The 25,963-nt window shown below is 41.9% G+C and overlaps 1 protein-coding gene across 1 annotated transcript in view; it reads left to right on the top strand.

Moving 5' to 3' along the window:
- The window catches only part of skib (SKI proto-oncogene b), a 32,544-nt gene extending 7,612 nt beyond the window's left edge, over positions 1–24,932 (top strand). The window contains exons 2-7 of the mRNA XM_086199626.1: positions 20,673–20,786; positions 21,010–21,113; positions 21,211–21,431; positions 21,911–22,185; positions 22,278–22,508; positions 22,600–24,932. Of these exons, the coding sequence (XP_086055752.1) occupies positions 20,673–20,786; positions 21,010–21,113; positions 21,211–21,431; positions 21,911–22,185; positions 22,278–22,508; positions 22,600–22,812 (1,158 nt within the window). The 3' untranslated portion in view covers positions 22,813–24,932. The remainder of the gene's footprint in view (positions 1–20,672; positions 20,787–21,009; positions 21,114–21,210; positions 21,432–21,910; positions 22,186–22,277; positions 22,509–22,599) is intronic.
- Positions 24,933–25,963: the final 1,031 nt, after the last annotated feature.

Genomic DNA, 25,963 nt, shown 5'->3' with positions numbered 1-25,963 from the left:
ACTGTACCGTTGGAGGGGTGTGAGGGCTGATTGTCTTCTAGAGATGGATAGATGGATAGATGGGTTGATGGATAGATGGGTTGATAGATAGATAGATAGATAGATAGATAGATAGATAGATAGATAGATAGATAGATAGATAGATAGATAGATAGATAGATAGATAGATAGATAGATAGATAGATAGATAGATAGATAGATAGATAGATGTGTTACAGCTGTACATCACAAATTCGAAGAAGACTGAGTCCTCTTTCCAACTATGTCCCAACATAGTTTGTGTTTCGTAGGGGTCAGAGATTTGGGTTGTACTGCAGAACAATCATTTAGTGTTGGTGAAAAGCTGCAAGCCCTTGTGTGCTCTTCAGACCAGCTCGACATGCTCCCTTGCAGAGACGGAGCAATGCAGCATTGTCAGCAGGCACCCGTATCAAATGAATTCAGCACAGCTGTCCTAGCAGACTCTGTTGCAGTGAGGGGGGAAAGTTATTTATTCAGTGTTACAGTCTCCCCAGGATCTGTCATGCTCACTCTTTGTCACAGCCTCATCTGGTCAGGTGAACCTTTTCCCTTTTGACCTTGTTAGCCTTACTGTATATGTTAGCTCAGTCAAAAGCAGCGTGTACTGAATCTCGACGTATGCATCCTTTCTTTTGTTTCCCTAACAGTCCCACCCTGTTCTCACTCTGTTTGTCTTTCTGTGTCATTATAGGAGGGTCCACATTCAGAGGTGGGCCATGTGGTTCACATGATGATGGTAACACCTATCCCCTCCCATTTTTGCAGGTGTTTAATAGTTGCAGGGTTGCTGTGCTTGCTGCATCGACTGCCCAGCAGAGCTGGCTGCCTCCCCACGTTTGTCATATCCTATCTGCGGCGTTGACAAGCATCTGGCTTTATTTCCAGACAGTCAACAAGCACAAACACAGACAGCCATGGCCTGAAATAGAGCAGACCCACCCTTTATCCTATAATGAGGAGGCTATTAAAAGCCTTGTGTCTTAAGCAGGCCGATGTCAAGAGAAGAGTTTAGCTAGCGCACACACATCATCTTGAAAAACGTCAAGCTGCTTTTCAGATTATCATCAAAAACTATGTAATCACCTCTACTTTTGGCTCAATAGTCCTAATCTGCTGCACAGGAATATGTATGTAAGTTCATGGTCATGTGATGAAGCTCAAGAGAAAAAGACTGCAAAGAAAAAATGTATGAACCAGGAGTACATGATAGTTTTACACTGTAAAATATGGTTGTAACACAAACCAGTTTTGAAGGTAATAAATTTGCTTGTGACCTTGTATCAGTGGATCGTGTTAAATCAAACGCAAAGATGATAGTCTGTTTCGGGCATCTGTCCCATATGGAATGTATGGATTATTCCAGAGGTAATAAAAGGGCATTGTCAGTGCACTCATCTCCACAAAGACTCCCACCTCTGCAAGTCCATATTTAATTCAGCCCTTTCAGCTGCTGCACTGTACAGCCTGCTGCTATAATGAGTCTCTCCAAAGAGATTAGTCGCCCTATCATCAACGCAGCTCCCTAATTTTTCCGCCTTTGTTGTGGTGGACACTGTATGAAATGGGATAAAGGGGCTTGGCTGGACACAGTGGGAGGAAGTGGCTTTTGTGGTGGCAGCAGGTGCAGTGGAATGACAGCGGGTTTTTGGTGTATATATGTGTGTATACGTACGTGCATAGCCACATGTATGTGTGTGCACGTGCAGGCCTGTGACTTGCCAGGCCAGCAGGGTATACGCTCCCTCGAGTTGAGTGCCGCTGAGATACAACAGGAACCTCTGGAGCTCAACTTGAACCCTCAATCACAGGGCTCCTCGGGGGTTTGAAGTAAATTCCTCAGGCGAATGGTTTTCTCTCCCCTTCCTCCCCCTCCTCTTTCTTTCTCTCTTTCTCTGCACACATCTGGTGAACAGCACTAGCACCCCTGTCATCTTTTACTGCGTTGAGCTCATTTCCACCCTATCAGTAAAGTGAAAACACATGATGTGCAGGGTTCGGCCTTGATAGGGTGGAGCTGGCATGGACCCGCTCTGACACTGCTTTACAGCCAAGAGCTGCCTAACAGCCTCCGAATTTAAGACATTCTGGGTAAATAATGCCAGAACACTACTTTTCTGACTGATACATTATGTTGATTTTTTTCAGTGTTGGATGGTTACATGCACGATGTTCTAAAATGAAATCATTCCAGCTTTCAAAAGTAGCAAAACAGATCTGCAAATGCCATTGATGGTGCTTTGAAAGTACAAAACTACAAGCCATTGTTAGGGCTTATATCAGTTTATAATGAATACCAACTCCTTGAGTTACCATTTGAGAGGTTTTTTTTTTCCCTCCGTTCCAGTTTTTATTTTTGCTGCAAAATTCCTCCCTTCCCATGCTTTCCCTCTCGTAATCAGATTATTCTTTCCACCTGGTGAACTGCAGCGTTGGGTAGACCTTGGCAGACTCTCTGCATAAAGGGTGTGTCCTCAAGTTTAATCGGGATTCTCCTTCGGCAGTAAAATCATGTGGATTTCCTCAATTCTGTGCCCCGCTGCGGCATTCTTTTCAAACGCTTCGCACCACACGGCTCACAGTGTTTGTCATTCTCAAGAATCGGAGCTTGTGTCATTGGTGCAAATTCGACTCAGACACATTTTGATTGATTTCCTGACAGTGCATTATTAGTACCAGCGTCATATGAATTAATTGTTCTGCCACTTTATATGGGACCGTTTCTTTTTTCTGTCATCACTTTATGATGATCATCTTTATTAGATGGTGAATTGATACTTGATTAAACTTGACTGAATAGATTCAAATCTCAGTATTAACACAATGAAATGAGTAGGGATACCAGGATACAGTATTATTGGTACACAATTTTAAACATTTGTCTTAGTGATGTTAATATTTTTAACAATATTACAGCCATCAGCTGGGACTTCATAGCTTCATCCAAATCATGTTCACAGACCGTTTATAATCCTTTATTAAAGATTAACGACTTGTTACAAATATCTGGTAAATCTATATAATAACTATATGGTAGCACTCAACAAATACTTTATTATTTGAGTTATTAACATTATAGCTATGATAAGCTTTAATACATGTACATTATATGTATAATACACAAACTAATGACCAAATGTAATAATTGATCGCATTTCTGACATAATCATTATTCAATGTCATTCTACGAAATTAGTGATCGAATGAAGATGAATTAACTATCGAGTTATCAATAATTGCAAATGGTTATTATTATGTTCCTTTTTTGTTTTACTGAAATGCTGCACTTCAATTATTCAATGAAACTGCTCCAACGTAATTCTGCCTTCGCAACACTAACGATGTCAGGTTTTCATTATTTTAATTGAGTTTGACCTTTGTAGCGGTGTTATCATAAATTAAATTGTGGGCACTTGGTTTGTAGTATTTTGTTCATCTTATTTACATACACAAAGGGCAAAAGCAACACCCCCCCCCCCGACCTCTTATACCCTTCTGACCTTGGAGAAAACTGAAAAATGTAACCTTCTTACACACAGAGTTCAAGGCTGGATTGCATTACATTGTCCAGGTGTGCCTAATAAAGTGGCCAGTGAACAGATGAGAAATGTGCCAGCCATCATTTTATGAATGTAGTCTAACCGCCGTCTGCAGTGACTGTTAAAACATTTGCCACATACCAAAAAAAAAAAAAAATGTTATCCTAAGTATTCAAACAGAATAAACAGCTTTAATGGAGTTTTTCTATCTTGTTACATGGATCTGAATGTTTCTCCAAGCAAATTCCAGTCACGCTGTGGTTTCCATTTGCTGCTAGACAGAGCTGCAGTGTAAAAAGGGCTGGGCTGCAGTCAGTCACTTACTGGTTGTGGGTAGACTACAGGCGGAGTGGCGGCTCGAAGCAGTTGCATGGATTTTTATTACTGCTGTCCAACAGGACTCCATCATAGACTGCAGCAGCTCTCCTTATTGAGGGCACACTCTTGCACTGCACATCTCCGTCCTCATTACCTCTGCAGCAGCTTAGCTCTTTGCCTTTGTTCTCTCTTGGCTTGAAACTGGAGAATATGGAGAGAAGTGCTGAGGCTGCAGTTAGCTCGGCTGCCCACAACTTCTGCCGCACAGGAGAAAACATAGCACAGACAACCACCACCCCCCTAGCCCTCTTGTCTACATATTTCCACAAAGCCAATGCACTGGGGACACTCTGGCTTGATTCATCATTCTGACTTGGATGTAGGCTGGTTTTCTGTTTGTTGTACTTAACTCCCCCTGGCTGCGTCTGTGGCATGTCTGAATTAAGTATTTCACTCTTAGTCTCAAAAACTCAAAGATGTATTTGTGTGTTGGCATACTGACCAAATGCCCTCGCGGCCAATCTGCTGTGTGAAAGGTCCCATAGACGTGTTCCTCAGAGGCGTTAAACAGCAGCCATGCAGAGTAGCTGGAAGGACAGTAAAAGTTTATCACCCTAATAACCCACAGTCACAACTACCCTAATGGCTTAGGCAGCCATGCCAGGGGTTGTGTGGAGGTCATGTTGAATTGCAGGGCATAAATGCTTGATTCCAACTTGTAGAACAAATAAAGGAAGAGGCAAAACGGCGGGCATGTGAGGTGAGCAAAGGGGGAAGAACGTAGATAATCATGTGAATTGATTTGCAGCAAAAGGAAGTCATTGATTGGTCTTCTTTTTTTATAACAACAACTTGGTGGCCTTTTAACCCTCTTTCCCACCCAGCACTGCATGCTCACAACGTTTGGCATCAGTCCAAGCATGCCGTCAAAAGGGCACAACTCCTACACAAGTGACAAGTGAGTGAAAATATTTGAGTAGAGTTTGCTCAGCACTTGATGGTGGTCAGCGAGAGGTGAGAGCAAGGATTTGTTAATTTTCAGATCAAACTTAACTTTTTCTCAGATACCTCTCCCACTGGCCGAGGTGGACCGGTCCTGAGAGTGTTTGTTTTAGGTGAAGTCAGTGCTGGAACAGAATGTTGTGAACTGCAGGCCAGACTGTGGCTCTGCGGTTCAGCTTCGACCTGAATGCAGACGGCTCTGTTTGTTTTGCTTCTCCGTTTCTCAGGAAGAAATTTGGACGCTGCCAAAGCCCTGTACTCACACCCAAGCCGTGCAAATAAAACCTCTGCACACTGAGAAAAAAATGCACCTGGGTGTAGCTGCTACATCTGGACAGCACCACCCCAGTGAAGGGGTACATGTCCACTTGTGTCTCCGTCCTTCACTCATCTTGTAAAAAGGCTCTTTGGGAGATGAGATGGCATTTGATTGTTTCAGTGGCAGGATGTTTGTGTGTTTTGTTCCAAGCCCTTTCATAAATAGCCGTTTTTATGTTACTGCGGTCAACTGGTTTTACTAGACTGGAGAGGCAAGTCCAGAGGCAAGGAGGCCTCCCCACCATCTGGCAGCCATAAAAGGGGGAGCAGGAGGTTTTTAGTGGGGCTTTATGGGATGGTAGGGTGAGACACTGAGGGAGGAGACACACAGTGGATGGTGGACTCTGGTTGCCCCCGAGCTGCAAAGCTTCCTCTGCAATCTGAATGACAGGTCAGAAGTTCATTGCCTTTTTTTCATCCTGCATCTGCCTTGTAAGGTGACGGAGGGGAAGGCTGGTTCAGAGTTGGAGGGCAAAGGAGAGAATGTTTCCATGAAGCTGTTATCGCTGCTAAGAGTCAAGATATATTGATTTAATGAGCTCACTACATTTAAAATTCTTTCAGAAAGTTCAGTGTATTAGAGCGTGTGTTTCCCCTTGTTGTTGCTAGCTTGTTGTGCTATGCAGAAGATTAAACCTGAATCCTACAGATGGTGCAGAATTATGTGGCTGCGTAAGCACTGATGATTCAATGGCTTGGTGTTGTTTGGGTATGCGTCAGCCTCTCAAAGCTCTCTGCACACCACAGAGTGACGAACAGCTAGTTGTTTTGTATGACTGCAAGCCCCTCATGTCGTCCTGAAACAGCCAGGACGTCAGGTGACTTTATTTTGTGAAAATGTTGGATTTTGTGTTTTTGCAGCGATGAAGACAGTCCTGAGTGTTTGTCCTGCTGCAAGACTTCTCCCGCAGTTTTAAGAGCCTGAGCTGGAGCGCCTTGGTCAATCTGAAGCTCAGCTTATAGGTTTTCCAGAATGGAGTTATCATCATTGCGGAGGACTGTGCAGCTCTGCTGACTCTGGCACTGATACCTCCCATAGAGATTTCATCTTTTGTTATGCTGCAGTGGAGATGTGTTAACCCTTTAGCCTCTTCAGGTATTTGAGGGTTACAGAGCGATATTATCCATTTCAACCTTGTTATTCTATGTATATATATGGTCGCTGTCAGGTAGAAACGTTGTAGGCCTATGACAAAAACTTTTCAGGAGATCCGTCACCCATTCGAAAACATATTGCCGAGCTATTTACTTCAGTGAAAGTGGAAATGGCTTTGTGCGTGACTTCATTTAAGGTTCACGAGGATGGTGGTTTAGCATTTTGTGGATCCTGTGGTACTTGAAAAATCTCGTAAAATTACTTTTTAGTACTCGTCATTGGTTTGATTGCCGAAAAAATGGTAAAAATGACAATGACAAATGAAATTACTTTCCCACAGTGGCAACTTGGTTTTTTTGTGTTTCGTATAGCCTCAAATCTAAATATACAAAAAAAAAAAAAAAAATCCACCAACATCTGGCTTTTGTCTGCAATGGGGACAGGTTTAGACCCACTTAAAATGGCCCTGCAGTAGATGCGGGTGTTTATCCGCTGTGGTTCACATTGTTGTAAACTCCAAACTTTGTGAACGCGCTAATTTGTGGTGTGTTTTTTTCTTAAACATTGTTCAGTTGCTGTTGATTTTGAAATACAGACTTGAGCAAAGATATAAAATAGCGACCTCAGAAACACCATCATTGCTCTGTTGCTTTCTACTACACTTATTTATCATGTTTTATGGCTAATTTGACCAATTAGGTTTGAAAAGACATAGAAATGCAGCAATGGGAAATGAAGTAGTCGTCTTTGTAGCGGGTTTAAAAGAACCTGCATGTAAGTGGGTTATGTGCAATGGAAAAAGGGCATTAAGAGTGAAAATCAATGTGTGTTAAACAAATTAGTTATGACCTCTTTCTCCGGTCAGTCTTAGGTTAGGTCATCAGAACCTCGGCTGTTTCAAAAAAAAATGTGTATGAGGACAAGAAAAGGGCTCCCAGCAAAAGAACGAGAGTGTGTTGGGCAGGCACGCCCTTGTAGGTTTCTGTGTAACCCAACTCTATTAAATTTTTAATCGTTTCCTTGCTGTGGTATAGAGCTCTACATGGCTCCGCTCAGTCACACAGGCGGCTTGTGTTCTGTAAAGTCGGGATTTCTCTCATTAAGACAAAAAAAAAGTCTTCATTTTGCGTGCCATCCTCTTACATGTGTAGGTTTATTAACAGCAGAGAGTACCAGTTTGACTTGGTCGATCAATTTACCTGGGAGTGGAGCTAAAATAGATGCTATGTGTCTCAATGCTGCATGCTGAGGCAGACACCACAGTGCAATTTAGTCTAACACCAGAGGCAATTTCTGTGGCACTGTCATTCCAAAGTTGTTATTAATGGATTTATTGGAGTGCCTCCAGAAATTATCATGATAATGGTATTAAATATACTTCCACTACAAAGACCACTGATTGCACTTGACACTTTTTAAAGAAAGCATCAAAGGCACCTTCAAAGGCAGCCGCAGTGAAAGACTCCAGCCAGAGAGAGAGAGACTCTCTACATACTTCAGCCTGTTTATTCACTCACGTTCTGCGTCACATCGGAGCGTTAAGAAATGAAGTGAAGTGAGGCTGGAAATGAGGGACGCTGCCCTTGCTTAGTGGTTCTGTCCACTGCATTGATTCAGAGGATAAAAATGTGGCCTGTGTCTCTTTAAGAGTGCTGGCCTGTCTGCAGAATGCATCAGTCCTGTGGAGCAGACACAGGCCAGGAGGAGGAGGGGGGTGAAGGGAGGAGCGTGGGGCTGTGCAGAGGGAGGAACGAAGAGAGGAGGGAACAGCCGCAGTCTGGGCTTCCAGCCTCCTGGCTAGACTGCTGAAAGTTATTATTGAGTTCCTGTGTAGGGCCTCCCCTCCCTGTGGCATACTCCTCTGTGTTCACTACAAGGTATATGGGGAGTGTGGGAGAGGTAAAGAGAAAAGTTGGCAGCGCACCACGTCCCTTTGCAATGACCTTATAGGTGAGAAATAAAGAAAAATTTTGTTTAATTCTGTGTTTCTGCCAGGTCAAAACCCCTGGAAGCGTCATTAGACTGAGAGTAACCACACATGCTAACAGCCCTACAGCTGCTTTGATGGCAGCTGAAACTCTGACCAAGCAAGCGCACTGTTGTCTTAAGTTACAGTTAAGCAGACAGTTCCTGTTGGAATGGTCTTAACTAGTCAAGACAAGAAGGTTGACGTTTCACCAATGAGAAAGCAGTGAGCTAAATCCTCTCCTGGCATGCTAAGTAAGAGATGAGTATGATTCAAGGACAGGTGGTGGGAGGATGACGACTTCAGTGTCCTTCAAATAACTTGAACGTCCATGACTTTGAAAACACAACTTTTTCAAGTGCACGTGTAGGAATAAAGACCTAACAGACTAACACGAGATTCTCCAGAGTTAAAATGATAGATTCAACACAAGCTTCATTTTATGCTCTTCTTTGTAGGTTATCTTCTCCATGGTGCACGTCTCAGACTGGCCATCAGGCCAAGGCCGTGATGATCTTGCCCTCGTCTCCGGCCTGTGGCTGCCTGTAGCACTAATCCCTGGCCTGCCTTCGCCTTTAGCAGCAACATCAGGGCCACAAAGCGCCTGTGTCCTTTCAGCTCAGCCCACCAAGAGCGAGATGGAGAGTGACAGACTTTTATGTAATGCTCTGGTGCGGCGTATTTGTTCTGAAACTGCTGTTGCTTTAAGCGGGCTCATCTTACTGACCAGGCTCCTTCATGTTAACATTACCCAGCTGCTGCCTGTCCTACTGTACTGAACATGTCACGGCTGTGGCTCGCTAAAAGCCTGAACCCATGCAGTACCTGAGGCACGGAAGGAACGCGTATTTTATGGAGCATGTCACATATGTGCCCCGATTAATCCCAGAGTTCTTCCTTCATGGCCCGGACGATCGTTAAGCCTTAGTTTTAAACTTGAGTTCGGAGGAAAGCTGGGCGAGGGGGAAAACCCTGGTGCTGAAATGGGTATTTAGTAGAGTTCTGTTTGTTGAGTCAGAGCTTAGCTGGGCTCTAATGTTATGTGGTTGCCATGGAGAAAAACATAGGCTCTTGTGCAATAAAAATCATCCAGGAAAAGACATTTCCAAGAATTTTTCTGAGTCAAGAAACAGACGGCAAATTGCAGAATTCATGAGGTGCTGCTGTCCACAGCCCGCCCCTTTCAGACCTCCATTTTAGAGCGCTCATATTCATTTAATGGAAGCTGCCAGGCTCAAGCCCTCTCACCTAATTACTTCTGTAAGCAGATATGTTTTCCTATGAAGAGAGGAGGGAAACAAAACCAGTGTTTAAGGATGGAATGTGTGATCTTAGAAACGGATGTTGTGGGTGTTTTATCCCCTATTTCCCCTACAGACAATTCCTCAAACAAGTGGAAACAAGTGAAATGCTATTTGATCTCTGTCAAATATTACTGTATACACATACTGTGAGGCCCTCGCACATTTACGTCAGACTATTGCTCCGCCAGAGAGAACAGAACGTTTTCAAAGGTTATAACTCCCAATGTAGTTTTAAAAAATGGGTTAACAGTTAATTGGTGAACACATAAAACCCACTTTTCTTTTCTTTCTTTTTTTCCTCACAGCTGTAATTCTTCTCAGTTACGTCGGGGGCTCCTTATTGCTCTTTAATACAAGATAGTTTATTCTTTATTGTCACTGAATTAACTCATTAATACCTTCCAGCAGAGTTCTTTGTTTCTGCTTTCTAGCAGTAAAAAGATGATCCAACATTTTCTTGAGTATGACCTAAATTTGAAGTTCAAAGCTAATTAAACAAAAGACACACAAAGTGAACGGATCTCTCACACTGAGGCTCATTGTTTGAATAGAAACAGCAGCGGTGGAGCAGAGATTCAGATAACCTGGTGACCCACAGGGCAACAGAATGGCCAGAATGGTATCTATAAATTTCAGCAGGATTTATTACTTTGGTTCAACCAATTAGCTCCCGAGTAGTTCTCAGGACATATACTGTGTTGGTGAAATGACATCACATGGGACCCTGAGTGAGCAGTGACCCTAACTTCACCTCAACCTCTCACAGATTTTATGGCCTCCTCCCCTAAATCCCCCTCTGCCCCACCCTGACCATCCCATCCCCTCACACCTCTTAACCTCTTCTATTCATCCCATTTTCATCTTTCCAAATAAACCTGCCACCTGCCCTCCTCTCCACTGGCTGTTCGGAGGGCATGTGGTCATGTGGCTCAGCTCACCAGGCACCGCAGGTCAGCTAACTAGCAGCTTTATTTAGAAAAAAAAAAAAAATATATATATATATATATATATATATATATATATATAAAATTCTAGACCGTGACGCTTCATTGATTGCTCTGCTTTTGCTGATTTATTATTTAAATTATCTGCTTGTGCGCTGATTTTTTTATTTATTAAATGATCTATTACGCCAGTGCTGTGGAAATTCGCCGCTACAACTCACTGAAGGGGAACTTTGGTGATTGACAGAAAAATAATCAGCAACTATTTTGATAATGAATCATTCTTAAAGTTATTTTCAAGCCCAATTTTCTTTCTCCCTGTCCAATGTCCTAATTACTGTTTTTACCAACTTTGTATTTTGAGCTGTTAGTGTAACAAAACAATTTGGGCTTCAGTAAGCTGTGACCAGTTTACGCTACGTTTTAATAATGACTGGCGGCAGCCCTCATCTAGTCTCATAAAAGAAAGTAAAATAATTGCCCGAGCGAGTCTGTGTTTAAATTCATTTTTTCCTGCATGTTTGTAAAAATCCTAATAACTGTAGGGAAATGATACAAGATATTTGATTTGAGAAATATCTGCATTCTCTGATCCAGTGTCATTAAAATGGTCCTGCTCTCAGTGGTTAACATGGCACTCTGGCTGTCCATCTGGCTTGTCAATCTCCCAGACACTGGAGGTCTAGACCTCGGGTGAGGCTGACCTGCTGTAGCAGTCACCATTGCCTCCCCTCCCCCCTTCCTCCCCCTTTCAGCCAGTCTCCTCCTGCCCTGATTTATTCACCATGTCTGCTGCCCTGTGAGGGAGCTGGAGAGGAGTAGTCCAGTACCAGGTACTGCAGTGATATAATGGTCTGTGTATTTGGAGCTGTTGTACTGTTTGGGTTCGGAGAGGTTATCCAGTGACATTTTAATCGTCTTTCTGCCTTCTTTTCTGTGGCATTAATATTAATCTGCAGGATTAAAACTCAGCCAGTCAGACACTGGACTTGCTGTCTTGTTGTAGAACAGAGAGGGAGAATGCAAACAACCCAGAATGGTGGTGCACGCTCTTCCTGCAGGCAGGCAGGGACAAACCAAGCTTTTTTAGTCTGGCGACATGAGACGTCTGATGAGAGGAATATGTGTTTTTCGAAAGGAAGAGAGTTGGTTTTATATCAGTGCGAAACCACCATTTTTCCCTTGTTTCTTTCATTGACCTGCAATTACAATCCCACAGATTACAAACTCCTCTATCCTGCATTCAGACATGTTTTTCTCTTTTGTTTCTGAGATGATTCCACCACACCGGTTATTAACATGGAGGCCAGTGCACTCTTGGCTCTGGTGGAACTTTCCTTCAATTTTGTCAGACAATCTGCATTGTAAAGTGAATGCAGGATCCATTAACTCACATAAAGTCTGATAGCAAACTCTGCTGCTCCTTGACCATTTGGTTTTGACCTGGATTTTTTTTTTTTAGCAGCAAGATCTTGAGGTCTGTTCATTTCAGTTCTCGTAAAAATTAATGTGCCTTGCTGAAATTCAATTTCAGTGATGCATGTGCTGTTTTTGAGGGGGGAAAAAAATCATCATAAGACATGTTTTAACATTTGTTTCAGTCTTAATTTTCACTCACATTCTCAATGTTATTACATGGATAGAAAAATCAAAAGTCATATATTTTGCAGATGATGCCACACATGTTGGGTTAGGGTTTAACCCATCTTCTTTTTACGACCTTGAATGACAGAAGAGCATAAACCTGTTCATGCTGTGTCAATCACAATTATCTGTGAATTTCTTCTCTTCAGTGACTTTGAGGTAAGCAACCATGCAAATAGACAGAGATGCACAGCCGTCAGAGAACCAGATGAGGGTCAGTGTAATGCCAAGGGATTAAGCTTGCATAGCAAAGATGGCGTTGGCACTGCTGCACAGCAGAGATCAAGTTCTGTGAAGGCACGCACACATGTATGAATGTCAGGAAGACAGCCAGAGCAAAATTCTACTGCATGATATTTGCATAAAAGTGTTTTAGTCTGCAGTTTTTATGTAAAAACAGACTGAATTCTGAGAGGACTTTTGTGTTTTACATGTGAGAAGGACTTTTAAGCAGTTACCACGCATCTGAAAGCAACGGCCAATAGACTTTTTCACAAGTTTCAGTTTGTTCACTTCCAACTGTTTGATTTACTGGTGTATATTCAAGTGTTGTTCCAGCGAAAGCTACCTGCTCCATCTTGGATGCCACTGAATAATGATTCAAAGAGCTGAAATGGAACAACAGTGTTTACATGCCTAAATATTTAATTTATTTGCTCTCAGCCTGAAACAAAGCGGTGGTGTCAACTATAGAGGGATGTTTTCATGCACAAGATCAACCAAAACCAAAAGTAGTAATTCCATAAGTGTAGGCCCCACCCCACCCCCCATCTTTCTCGTTACCCTTCATCCCCTCCGGCCTGGTGCACTGCAGCTGCTCCTACATTATAAGTGTGCTAAATGTGTATAGAAGCATAAAGGCAGTGTGTGTGTGTGTGTGTTTGTGTGAGCATTCAAGTACTAAATTGTATTATAAATAAAGAAAACAGAAATTCTTATTCATATAATGTAACAGTAATTAAGGGTATTTTGTTACAGGTTACTTGCATTAACATCCAAAGCACATGATAAACTATTAAACTTGTGAGCAAGTATACAAGTGTGTTCAGATGGCGTTTGAATGTGATGCAGGCCAACATCTGCATCTGACCATGGAAGGACCCTGCAGGTTTAAAAACTAATGCCAAAACCGAAGTGCCTTAATATGCATTCTTTCTAATGGCCAGAAGGGGGCAAATTCTATGATTGCAAAAAGTACTGAAGCAAAAACATTTTAAAAAATTATAAAAAAAGACCCTGATTCTGACTTGATGCATTATCTCTGTTAACATTTCCCTCTTCTGTTTATGGTCTTGATCCTGGGCTGCAAATCTCTCTTCAGTGCAGTAAAACACACGAGAAAACTGTACGGTTTAGGGTGTGGTCACCTTGTGATTTACAATTCCCTATGATGGCGGTCTGTACGTGTCTAAGTCAGATCCACCCGTCGCTCCTCTTCAGCTTTGCCGTCTCGTCCACATATGGTTGCCTCCAGGCAAAAAGACAAGATGGTGACGGCTGAAACATAGAGCTCACAGCTATACAACAAGTTCACAAACCAATGGGTGACATCACACTTACTCCATCCACATACCCCTGTGTATGTGTATATATGTGTGTGTGTACTTGTGTGTGTGCGTGTGTCTGTGTGTATGTGTGCACACGTGTGTCCTAGTGACTGTGGTTTGCAGATACATCCCCCCTCAATCATGTAGTTTAATTCTCTAACTTCGATAGTACACAAGGGGGCTCAGACGATGATCTGCAGTATTTCTTTTCTTTTGCTATGATAACTTGAACTGACAGTCACAGCAAACATGCTCATGCTAACAGTGCAGAATCTGCAGGGATATCTGTTTCATGTCTTTTAGATCAGAGTCACCCCCACCTGCTGAAATGACTGATGATCCCTTTATACTGTGAGATCATCCTCTGAAAGAGAGAGCGATTTGGACGCCACTGTCAACATACTGTTCAAGAAGCAGGCGCGCATGTCTTGTTGTTATGGTTGCCATGTTTGGGCCTGAATTGGAATTCATTTCTCACAGAGCTGAAGTACAGTAATCTTTCTTTTGGTTTACACACACACACACATACACACACACGCACACATACACACACACACATACACACACAAAACCCTAAGAACGCTAACCCTAACCCACATACCCACACGCATGCACGCGCGTGCACATACACTCACTCACACACACACACACACACACACACACACACACACACACACACACGTACATATTGGCAGTTCATTCACAACAGGTTTTTTCATGACAAGAACGAGAACAAGAACCATGCCATGAAAAGATAATAGATAATATAGTGTATTTTAGTTTTAATTCACATTTGTAAAAAAAATAAATGAATAAAGAGTGTGGCTTCATCAGCAGCATCTTATCAAGTAGTTTTTATTATACATCAGCCACACGATACATCCAGTAAAAATGCTAAAGCTGCTGTACATGAAAAGGCGTCATATTTTTTATCTGTGGTTTGTTTCTGATGGCTTCAAATGACCCAGGACATCCGTTATTGCAGCTTTAAAGTGAAGTTTTAAAGTGGCTTCAATATCCGTACAACAGGCAGTATGAGACCCTTTCTTTTTTTTCTTCAAAAACATTAACATACAGCTAAAAGAAGAACAACAGGCAGGACATTGATTACTATGTAAAACAACTATTTACCATTATATCTGGTATTACTTTAAAAGTATGGGTGGAAAAAATTATCAGTTGACATGACGTCAGTACTGCATAATGTAGAGAATAAATGTGTCGGGGAACACGAGAAGAACACGTAAGGCTGGACATGAGCACCTTATCTTTTACTAAATTACATTTTCTGTTAAAAGGAAAATTTTGTAATAACGTCAGTTTCAAGCAAACAAAAATATAGGAGGAGAATCCAGAAGAATCACTGGCTGGGTTTGTGTAGCATTAATTTTTCACCAACTTATCAATGGTTGACGAGTGCAGAATGCTGCTGTACGGCTCTCTCACTCTGCCTTGAAGCTATATGTGTCAAGCTGTGTGGACCGGCTGGGATATTTTCCACCTTTAGTAACAGCAGTTCCTCCTGCTTATGCCTCAGATCTCATCAAGTCTCAATCCCAAAGACAATTAGGACAATCCAATAAGCTTTACTGTAATGCCGACCTTATGTCAAGCCCCGAAGCTCTCTTTGTATGTCCATATTATCACGGCGCTCCGCCACAACATAAACAGTACAACCTAAAAGTCGAGGCTGCAGCATGATGAGGACTTTTACACAGCAGAGTAAATTGATAAAGAAGATTAGGAGAAAGGAAACAGGAGCATGATACTTGTATCTGTGATTTCGGTATGAAGTTTCAGGGATATTCTGGGTAGACACCAATAATTCCCTCCCCCCTCCCCCCGGCTGTTACGAGGTGACCGCAGAGCTTTATATAAATCAACGGACTGTCATACAATTTATGTAGACTTGAATAGAGAGCTCAGGCATCCCTGTGAGCATCCACACCAAACTACAGGGATCAGATTACTAAAACTAGTACTCTCGCTCTTCCAACTAAGGCTGTTACCCGAGTGAGCTGTGCCAGTTGGTGTGCCCTTGAGTGAGACAGCACCCCACTAAGCGCATGCCGATCTGGGGATTACATTCAGGGGTTTAAGAGAGGAAAGGAGGCTGTAATCTGAAACTGTTGTGTCTTGTTGCTGTGCGCTTTTCTTAATGCCAGGTTATCATCCAGCATGTGATTGTATTGTATGGCTGAAGCTTGAGGAAGTTCAACCGGGGGAGTTATTTTTGTCCCACCAGATGAGTGCAGACACATGTTTTGTTTCTCGCTCATTTCATTCAAGTTTTTTTAAAGGGTTTCTATTTTAGCCTGCAACCACTGGCTTCCCCCATGTGAAAGACAGCGGGAAGTATTCTTTTTGAGAGTTTGATGTGAACTTGAATCATACTTTAATATCTCTACAGCTAATATAAAACCCCCACCAGCAGCTAAATGCACTTTTTTTTTTAAATGAAGTGCTAATAAACTTTTGGACGTTACATAATTTTGACCATACGTACATGAACGCTTTTTACCCTCTCTGTCTCCCTGCCACAAAATGACCTTAAACTGCAAAGGTTTGGTCCTCATTGTGAAGTGTTTGCTGCCTCTGGATTTTGAAGGTCTGGCAAAACGTATGTGGCTGTGATTTGGTATTCATATGTTTTACCATACTGTTGAAAGTTGGTTAAATTCCATATACTTACACTATTATTTGACCCACTTCCATGCTGACGGATGTTTGTCATTAAGTAAAAAAAAGCAAAACAATGTTTCCCTAAGATATTCCTGTAAGTCCATTCGGAGAAAGTTGCAGTTTTCAACTTGTTAAACTATGAATGATAACTTAGTCACCCACCATGAATGAGGGCAGCATTCATGAAATTTCACATCCTTCCCTCTTCTTCTACCCACCAGTTCATCACCTCATCCCGCCATCCACATCTCTTCATGCAAGTCTGTGCATATCCCCCACTCTGAGCTGTCTTGTCTGGGCCTACCCACCTGTCTCGGGGCCGGATGTTTCCACAGAAGAGCCAGTCCCTGTAAAAAAATGTTTAAAAAAAGTTGAGCACAATTACACCTTGCTGGTGAATCATGTAAAAGCTCGGTGAAGGTGTTCCAATCCAGGGAACATTTCTAAGTCCCTTCAGTAGAGTTTTGATGGGATGTGCAAGCGATAAAGAAATGGAGACTCTTAGGTAGGCAGTAGCATTTAAGTGCTATTTATTAAAACGAGGAAAAACTGAGGTCACACTGAGTGAAATAACAAGTCCAAACTAGTAAATCCATAAATGGGCAAATCCCAAGAAACACAAACAAAGAGTCCAAAAAAGGAAGTTGAAACCACAAAGTCCAATCAATGAAATCCAGTGGTACAACACAGGAAAATGTGTCCACACGAAGAGAACCGGGGGAACCAAACAGACACACTGAGGAGGGGAAGAACAAGGTTATAAATACACAGAGAACAAATCAATGACCAGACACGCCTGAAACAATTGAGGACGGTACAGAGGATGAAAAAGAGGGGGAAAGATGTAGTGATCATGAGAACTCCGAAGTCAGGATTCCAACTGGGAGGTTTCTGACTTCTGATTTCATGTTTAATCTTTGATGTTGTAAGTCAGAGGTATCTGAGTTCTGAAAAGATACCAAGATTCTAAATTCGATACTATTTAATTCATTTTTCTTAAAACCAAGCTTATTTTTCCCCATTTCTGAGTTGTCTTGAACTCAGCCTGTGAAACAAAAACTGGAAGCAAAACAAACAAATTGCATGAGAGCCAATCTTTCAGAATAAAAGAGGAAATAGCAAAACTGATAAAACTGAATATCAACAGTCTAAACCGGACAATGATGATTATAGCCTGACAAAAATAGGAAATCAAAACTATCTGTGTGGCTAAACACTACCAGAGGGTAGTGAGAGAATGTGATTTTGTCATTTGGGTGAACTCACTCTTCAGTCCCCGCTTGCTTCATCATGTCCAAGGGTTAGACCTTTACACATACCAGCCATTTGTAGTTGATAAACAAATCTAGTTAATTACCTCCATGTTCAAGAGAAATAACAGTTCAATCCCCCATCATGCTCCAGTTAGCACAATATCAACAAATGATTATTCAAACTGTCCTCTTAGAGCAGATATTGATATGTTTGCAATGTGTTGTGTGTCTCTGTGATTATCTGCCATGCCGGCATGAAAATAGCTGAGGCTTATCCTGGTATTACCATTCCATTATACGGCACTGATTAAAAAATAAAGCATGTCTGCTCTTGCCCAGCTGCTATTAGACCATGTTTAGCCTGCAGGTTTGCTTTGAAATGCTCCTTCATTACAGCACCTCAAAGAAATATCATACAATAGCAAGTTGAAAAGGGCAATGTGTCTTAAAGGGGAGGCTGTACTTGGCCTTCAAGTATACATTCCTTCAGCTCAGCGCTTCCTCTGTGGTCCTGCGCCCCGGGCCCACCCCCCTCCCACTCAAGACTCGGTTCCCACAGGGGACTTGGCCAAAGCAAACTCCTCAGAGGAAGTCTCCCTCTCTTGCCAGTGAAAGAAAGAAAGAGGAGGAGGAGGAGGAGGGGGTCTCAGTGGGACCTGCTGTAGGATGTGCGAGGAGGGTGTTATGACTCCGTGGCCATGCTATGTCTATGATGTGGTGGTGAGTAAAGCCCGTGCGGCTGCTCTCATGTGAGGTCAGTGTCAAATTTAGCCAGCAGGTCCCTTGTGGTGTCTGGGAGTGTCTGTTTTCTAACTCTATTATGTCTAGCGTTCGTAGCCTTCCTGGAGATGCAAACCTCAGGGTAGAAATAGTACCAGACAGGCAGACATCCTTTGTCGGGAAAACAACAGTCATGTCAGTAATTACAGATTCTGATTACACTACGACAGCAGTTCTTAGAAAACCACCCGCCTTGAGTCAGGCAGGTGAGGGGTCGAGTCACTGCTGCAGGAGGAAGACGCAGCCAGCAGGAGGTTAAAAGAATTAACCCACAGTAGCAAAACCAAACAGTGTGTTGTGTATGTATGAGTGTGTGTGTGAGTAGTTACTGATTAGACAGGAAGAGGAGACGTCTTTTGAGTCAGAGAGACACGAGGGGAGTGTCCAGACAAACATGTCATGTACAGTATGTACCACAACACAACAGAACCACAGCACGAATAGAAGCAAGGATGCGTTTAGTTATTGTGACTTTTGTGATAAACTGTTCTCTCACTGAAGTCGCAGAAATATTGTAAAGCCAAAAAAAGGTTATCAATATAGCAGAAAGAGGACAAGAATGTGAAAAAAATGAAAATCAATAAATACAGACAGGAAAATCAATCATTATGGACAAAACAATAAAAGCACAATAACTATCCAGAGAGAGACAGGCTATTTTGTGATAATGGCTGTAAAAACCTTACAAAAAAGAAAATGCTTAGATTCTAACTGCAAATGACAATTAGTGATCGGTCAGCAGATCTGAGGGGTCTGGCAGAGGTCATTTTATAGGTTCGTCTATAAAATAGTTTCAAATAATGCTGATCACAAATTCAGGGAGCAAAAGGTAACATCTAGAAGTGGCTCTCTAACCAGAAGTGCCACATAAATTCAATCTAAAGATGGAAAACAGAAAAAGCAGCACCCCTCACAATTGGAAGGCTTTAACCAGAAGTAGTTGGCATTTGTAGTTTGCTAGTTAGCTTATTTCTGTTACAAATCCCTGATTTTGCTTCAGCAGGATATCACACGTGTATTCTCAGTTGTTCAGGTATTCAGTGTTAGACCTGACTAACACCTCCACCCTTGATCACACTGTACCAGACACACACACTCCTACACACACATATGCATGTCTACACTCACACCCACCAACCTCCCCACATGTCCCAACACCCACACAGTTGTGCACACGCACAGGCATGCACACACACAAACACACACACACACACACACACACACTCAGTAGCCTCCATGTGGGAAAGCTGTGAGATGTAATTTATCACCAGCTGAGTTTCTCACTTAATACTAAATTAGGTTTATCGTTAATTTTCATTATGAGGTGAATACAGAAGATGATTTCACAACTAACCCCACATTTCCCATTGAGGCTTTTGAACTTAGGTGAGGAGATGGGAATGTTTGCAGAATGTCATAGTAGTGACTAAGAGGGCAGCAGGTCTGTGCTGGCCTCCACGCCTGCCTAGGTAAACATATCCTCTGTCTGACAAGTGCAGACCTGAGGGCTGGGAGCGCTCGCTATCTCAACACATGGTTCCACAGCTTGCCACACACACACACACACACACACACACACACACACACACATGCAATAAATAGCCCCTGAGATTCAGGATTTTGCAGCACCTAATGAGGCAGCTGCCGGTCTTCCAAGTTCAGTATCCCTTAAACATCACATGTGGCCTTGTGTTAACATGCAACTCTTTCAGAACACTTCGACTCGATAGTCTGTCAGTCTGGAGAGCAATTACTGTAATTCGTCTCCCTCGCTGTCTGCCTCTGTCTCTACATTGCAATATTTCTGTGGTTCGGAGACTCGATCTGCTCCACCTGACGGCGCCTCCTCTGCCTGGCAGGGAGCAATGTAGCCCTGCTGGCTGCCAGCCAGACCAGCTTGAGTGTCTGCTCAGCTCAAAGCCCTCACACACACACACACACACACACACACACACACACACACACACACACACACACACACACACACACACACACACACGCCCTCACACACAAGCCAAGCTGAACTAAACGCTTACACAGATGCATCTTCTATCCCTCTTTCCTTTCTGTGACTCCTACTGTAAGACTGACTTATAAAAATTCCAACCCTTTGCAGAGTCTTTTTGGACAAATGAGTATGAATGATGCCAGTTTCAGTCATAGAGTCAGGGGCTGATGAAATATCCACTGATGTCATATCTGCACTTCATCTCTGAGATGATCGTTACAATTAACCTGCCGTTTCTCTATTCTCTCCTCAGTCTCCCAGTCCAATCGCAGCCAAGAGGTCAAAATGCGACAAATTACAATCTCCATCAGCTGACAAAGACAGGAAGCCCGACTGGTTACAGTCGCTGACAAAGTCGACACACAAGGTTTCTAAGCCATGTTTGCTCGTGTGAAACAGGATTTGGGTCTAAGCTCAAACATCAAAGCGATGACGTAAAAGCATCATAATATTATCATGATGACCTTTTGTCTTTCGCTGTTCTTAATGAGTTGGAGCCTTTGAGTGTGTCAGTCATGGTTGATGTAATGTGTTCTGGTGGTAGTTTACTGTGAGCTTATCTAAGCTTGTTGTTGTGTTTGCTGTTCAAGGATCTAAAACAGGTCCAGCTGAAACAGAGACCTTCTGCTTTCCGCCCCTGGTCTCCTAAAGCGGCGGAAAAAGAAAATCCAGCCCCTCACAATGAGGTGGAGAGGTGAGTCATTGTCCTAAATTCTTAGAGACAAAGATTGCTGTTAAATCCAGCTGATTACCAATGACATGGATCAAATATGCCACCATTTTTTTCACAGGTCCCACTCAAAGTGTCAGGAAACTTTGGTGGCTCCCACTCTGACACTTGGTCCTCTGGCCTCTCTTGTCCATGCTGGGGCGAGCCATGCTGTCGGGAGGGGGTCCACATGCATTTCCAGGCCACCACAGGAGCTGCATAATGGTGACATACAAGCCAGACCTACCCGACCCGATGACATGGACACAGAGGGAGAGATTGATGTGGACGACTGTGATGAACGTGAGTATCATGAGGAGTGATGTCAGAGACTGAAAAGTAAAGCAGCTTAAAAACTGGTCCATCTAATACTGATTTACATTTCCAACTTTTATGAAACAGTGAGACACACTGGAGATGAGCCTTAAAGGAGCTGGTTTATTGTGATTGCTGTGCAACTGCTCCACCTGGTGGTTAATGGAAGAAGTACAACATAGATAGATGCCTTTCTGTTACACAGACTGTAGACAACGAAGTGACAAAGAGGAAGGAAGGATTTTTTTTATTTTAGTCATTCATTTATTTTTTATCTTTTGAATTATTTTTTGTGCTGAAGTGCTGATAGCATTCCTGACAACCACGCCTTTGTATATCAATTACCAGCAGCATATGCGATGCAGGAAAAACAAATTTTTGATGCTGCACCTACTTGATAAAAAAGTGAAAGTCTAATTTATTCTTATACCACTGTCTTAATAAGGTTGAAACACTCTCGTACTTAGGTCCAGTGCCATCTTCCTCGCTGGCTTCACCTCCCTCAGCCTGCAGCAGTGTCTCTCAGACTCTGACCCCTCAGAGCACCGCTCGGCCTCAGGAGGGAGCGGCCTGGCTGTCAGGAAGTGTTTGCACAGAGATGGATACCCTGAGACAGACGCTCTACGCTGGCCTGGACACCAAAGAATCCAGAGAAAAATTCCTACAGGAGATCGTCAGGATGAGAGTGAAGCAGGAGGAGAAACTGGCAGCTGCTGTTCAAGCCAAACGAAGCCTTCAGCAGGTATCACAGCCAAGTTCATGTCGAATCCTACACAAGATCAATAAAACCACTGTGACATGTACGTGTTGTAAACATGATTGTGATGTTTATAGGAGTTGGAGTTTGTGAGGGTGGCTAAGAAAGGCCGTCTTCGTGAGGCTGTTGAAGCCAAGAGAAACCTGCGAAAGGAGATTGAACGCCTTCGTGTGGATTGGGAGAGGAAGATGAGGGATGCAGAGGAGTCTTGTGGGCGGCTGAAACGAGAGTTGGAGCGGGAGAGACAGCTGCGAGTTTGCGACAAAGGTTGCGAGGCTGAACGTCTCCGGGTCCAGTATTCAGCTCAGGTGAGATGATGCCTGTGATCACCAGAAGATAACAGAATGTAGCTCTCATCCTTCCCGGGTGTTTGATTTCTTGTTTGCTCGTGTCGTGCAGATTGAAGAGTTGCATGTGCAGCTACAACAAGCAGAAGCCGACCGGGAACAGCTAAGGCAGGAACTACAGCAGGAGAGAGAAGCACGGCAGAGTCTGGAGAGTGTGGTTAAAGACCTGCAGTCCCAGCTGGCTATGCAGGCCGACAACAGCCTTCCTGGAAACAAGGATGCTGATGCACACAGACAGACCACACAACACATCAATGGATCCTAAAGTTGCACAACCGGAGTAAAAGACTCAATTCAAAGGAGCAGACTCTGTTGCACCTCCTGTTAGGGAAAAGAGACTCAGCAAACGTCATTTTTATAGAGGAAAACTGTCATATATAATATGATGTGATATAAATCGATATTATTATGAATTTTATTAATAAACTGGAAAGTAGCATGATAGTCGAGCATGTTGTAGAGCGTGAGAGACTCTTCCAGTGATGAGCACATTTCTCCAGTGACGTCAGAGTCCAGGTTAGACACCAAGATTTTTATTTTGGGATAAGCTATTATAAGATGTGCAAGTATAGCCACATAACACTACTTGAATATGAAGGGAAGAAACATGTTGCGCTTGGTGAAACATGAGTAAATGATGGAACTCTTGGTCATTGCAGACCACTGGAAACAAGAGACACCTGTTTACCACTATTTACTTTTAATATCAGCTTGCTTTTTATAACTGTGTAGAGGATGTACTTTTTAAGAAATATTGCTTGCGCAGCTCCGTTATTCCACAGGCAAGAAAAACAGCTATATAAAAACCTGTACCCATATAAACCCGAAGTATTGGAGGTTACGTGGGCTACCTTCAGGTCCGCCACTGTTTTGTTTTATGGAAGTGTTACTTTTTAATATCATGAGACAACTTTTATTTGTTGTTGGACATTGTTTTCCAGTGATGGTTTTGCAACAAACTATGGGATAAATTGCAAATATCCTTAATTATTACTGCAGATAATTCAATAAGTGTCCCCATGAAAGACAAGACTCAAATAGCTGTCTGTTTTTGTTGAAATGCGGTACTTCTGATTTTCTTTTGAGTACTGTAAAATAATTTATATTCTATGATAATTTGCTGCCTATCAACAGACAAACATTCATTTTAGTCACTGGTTTTAGGGCTCTCAAATAATGAAAAATAATGCTGTTTATATAAACAACATTTCTACATATATACGAAATATGGATATATATTTTTTTACTTTAAGAAAAGGAATTGCACTTTTTAAAGAAAAGAACCTTGCATTGTGCATTGTATTCCCTGTTACATTTTTCAAATCGCAAGATAACATGAACTTTGAATTGAAACACTCTTTCCCTCAGTATGCTCTGATGTAAATACAATGCTATGTAAATAAGATATTTGTTGCTGTTTGCTTGCTCCAGACTTAAATTTATTATGAATATTATTTTTTGCTCTTACTTGAAACCAAAAAGAAACTATATTTGGATTTTCAAAACAGCATTTTTCCTTGTTGTATCCCTAAGTATCCTTGCAATCACAGGGCATTTACCAGAATGGATGGACTTCAAAAAAAAAAAACAAAAAAAAAAACGAGGAGGACGAAACCCTCAGAGGTCATGAACTTGACCTTTCGGTAGTTTTCATAGGTTTGATTGTTTATTTGAAAAGATTTTATTATGTGCTAAATAGAGTATATATTAAACCGCAGACCAAAAACTGAAAAACGGAATTGAAATCTCTGCACCTGCTCCTTTCTTACGGTTGAAACCAAGGTGCTCTCATTTATTTTATTTTTTTTTAGACAAGAAACACTTGTATGTCTTATCATTATACCCTCGCTCAGTATTTGTTGGGTACAGTGTTATAGCAATATCAGTTTTCTTAGCTAATGCTGTTGTAGTTTTGGTTTGGAATTAGGGTTTCACTTGCCTCTTGTTTCACTGTTTTCTTTTTCCTTCAAAAACCTTGTATAATACCAATTAAAATCTAAATCAATTGTAGTGAGGAGTGTTCTTTATGCTTTCACCACAATGAAATAAACGTAAATGTAAATGTACTTCTAAATGTGTAAATGTACTTTGTGGAGAAAAATCAATTCTTTTCTAAAGTTCTCTTCTTACATGTCTGTAAAGTTTCCGGTGAAATAAAAAGGTGTTACAGACAGACATCAGCATATAGACTTTAAAAAGAAGGCCGCTCAGAAGCACATTTGCTGCTGGGATCAGACATCATTTAATGTCAAAAATTTCGAAGACATTTCAATCCGAATTTGAACTTGAAACCAACAAAATAAAAATCAAATGACATAAAAATTTCAGGCCTTGTGGATGTTGAAATAATGTCATTTGTAAGATGGTGCCCTTGTTGTTTTTTTTTTTTAAATGATATTGAATTTTGGTCAACTAATGTCTTAACCCACGTTTAAGCTAATATAAACAGATGTCAGTGCCAAGCTGGGCTGGTTTTATTTAAAAAAGCTTTCTCAGGATCAGGTAAAATTATCATCATGAACTTGGCATGTCAGCTCACATTAAATGGAGCTATGCAGAAAGTTTTAATCAACCAACAGAACTGTACAAACTAATTGGTCCCACTGTTAAATGTACAAAAGTCATTTACAGAGGAGTGAAGGTGGTGTCAATCCATCATCTGGCAACGAAACGTCTGAGTGTCCGTGTGTAGGTAAAACCAATAAATGAAAGTACTACTCTATCCTAATACAGGTATCAGTGAATCTCCTTTTATATAACCATACGAAGCAAAAGATATATAAGTTAATTAATATAATCTACAGTAATTCATTAAGTGAGGGCCATTCTCCCCTTGAGGGCTGTGAACACACCACACACCTCATTCCAATTACTATTTAAACATATTTCCAAATGTCTGTTTGGAAAAAACATTTGCAATTCATTTCTTATATCTGTTGCTTGTTGGATGGATAATTGATTATTGACTCACACTGCATTACTAAGCCCCCATATATACTGTATATAGCAGATAGAAAGGAAGTACCACACTCACACACACACCGAGTCTCATGTGTCAATCAAATTTGTGGTTACAGCTGTGGTTGTGGCCATAACTTTTAATATTTTTGGGCAGCAGCCGTTTGGGAATGGCTGTGGTATAGCATGTAGTACACATGTATTTGTACTACACAGTATCCTCTAGGGGGAAGTCACAACACACGGTTGAAGTGGGGAGGCTTCATTCTCATAGTAACAAAATGCACCAGAATGACTGCAGGTTTAAACCGTAGTATTGTACATAATAACAACAGTCTATTAAATCTACTTTAATTCCACTATTCTGTTATGAATGGGATGATAATTAGCGTCGTGTAATGAATATTTGCTGCGTCCTATCCTCCTCTCTTTCTTCAGAGGCTTACTGGTTGCGTGAA

Source organism: Aulostomus chinensis, chromosome 3 (genome assembly GCF_037954235.1).
Source record: "Aulostomus chinensis isolate RoL2024-O1b breed Wild chromosome 3, RoL_Achi_v1.0, whole genome shotgun sequence".
NCBI lineage: Eukaryota > Metazoa > Chordata > Actinopteri > Syngnathiformes > Aulostomidae > Aulostomus > Aulostomus chinensis.
This window is presented reverse-complemented; position numbering and strand designations above follow the sequence as displayed.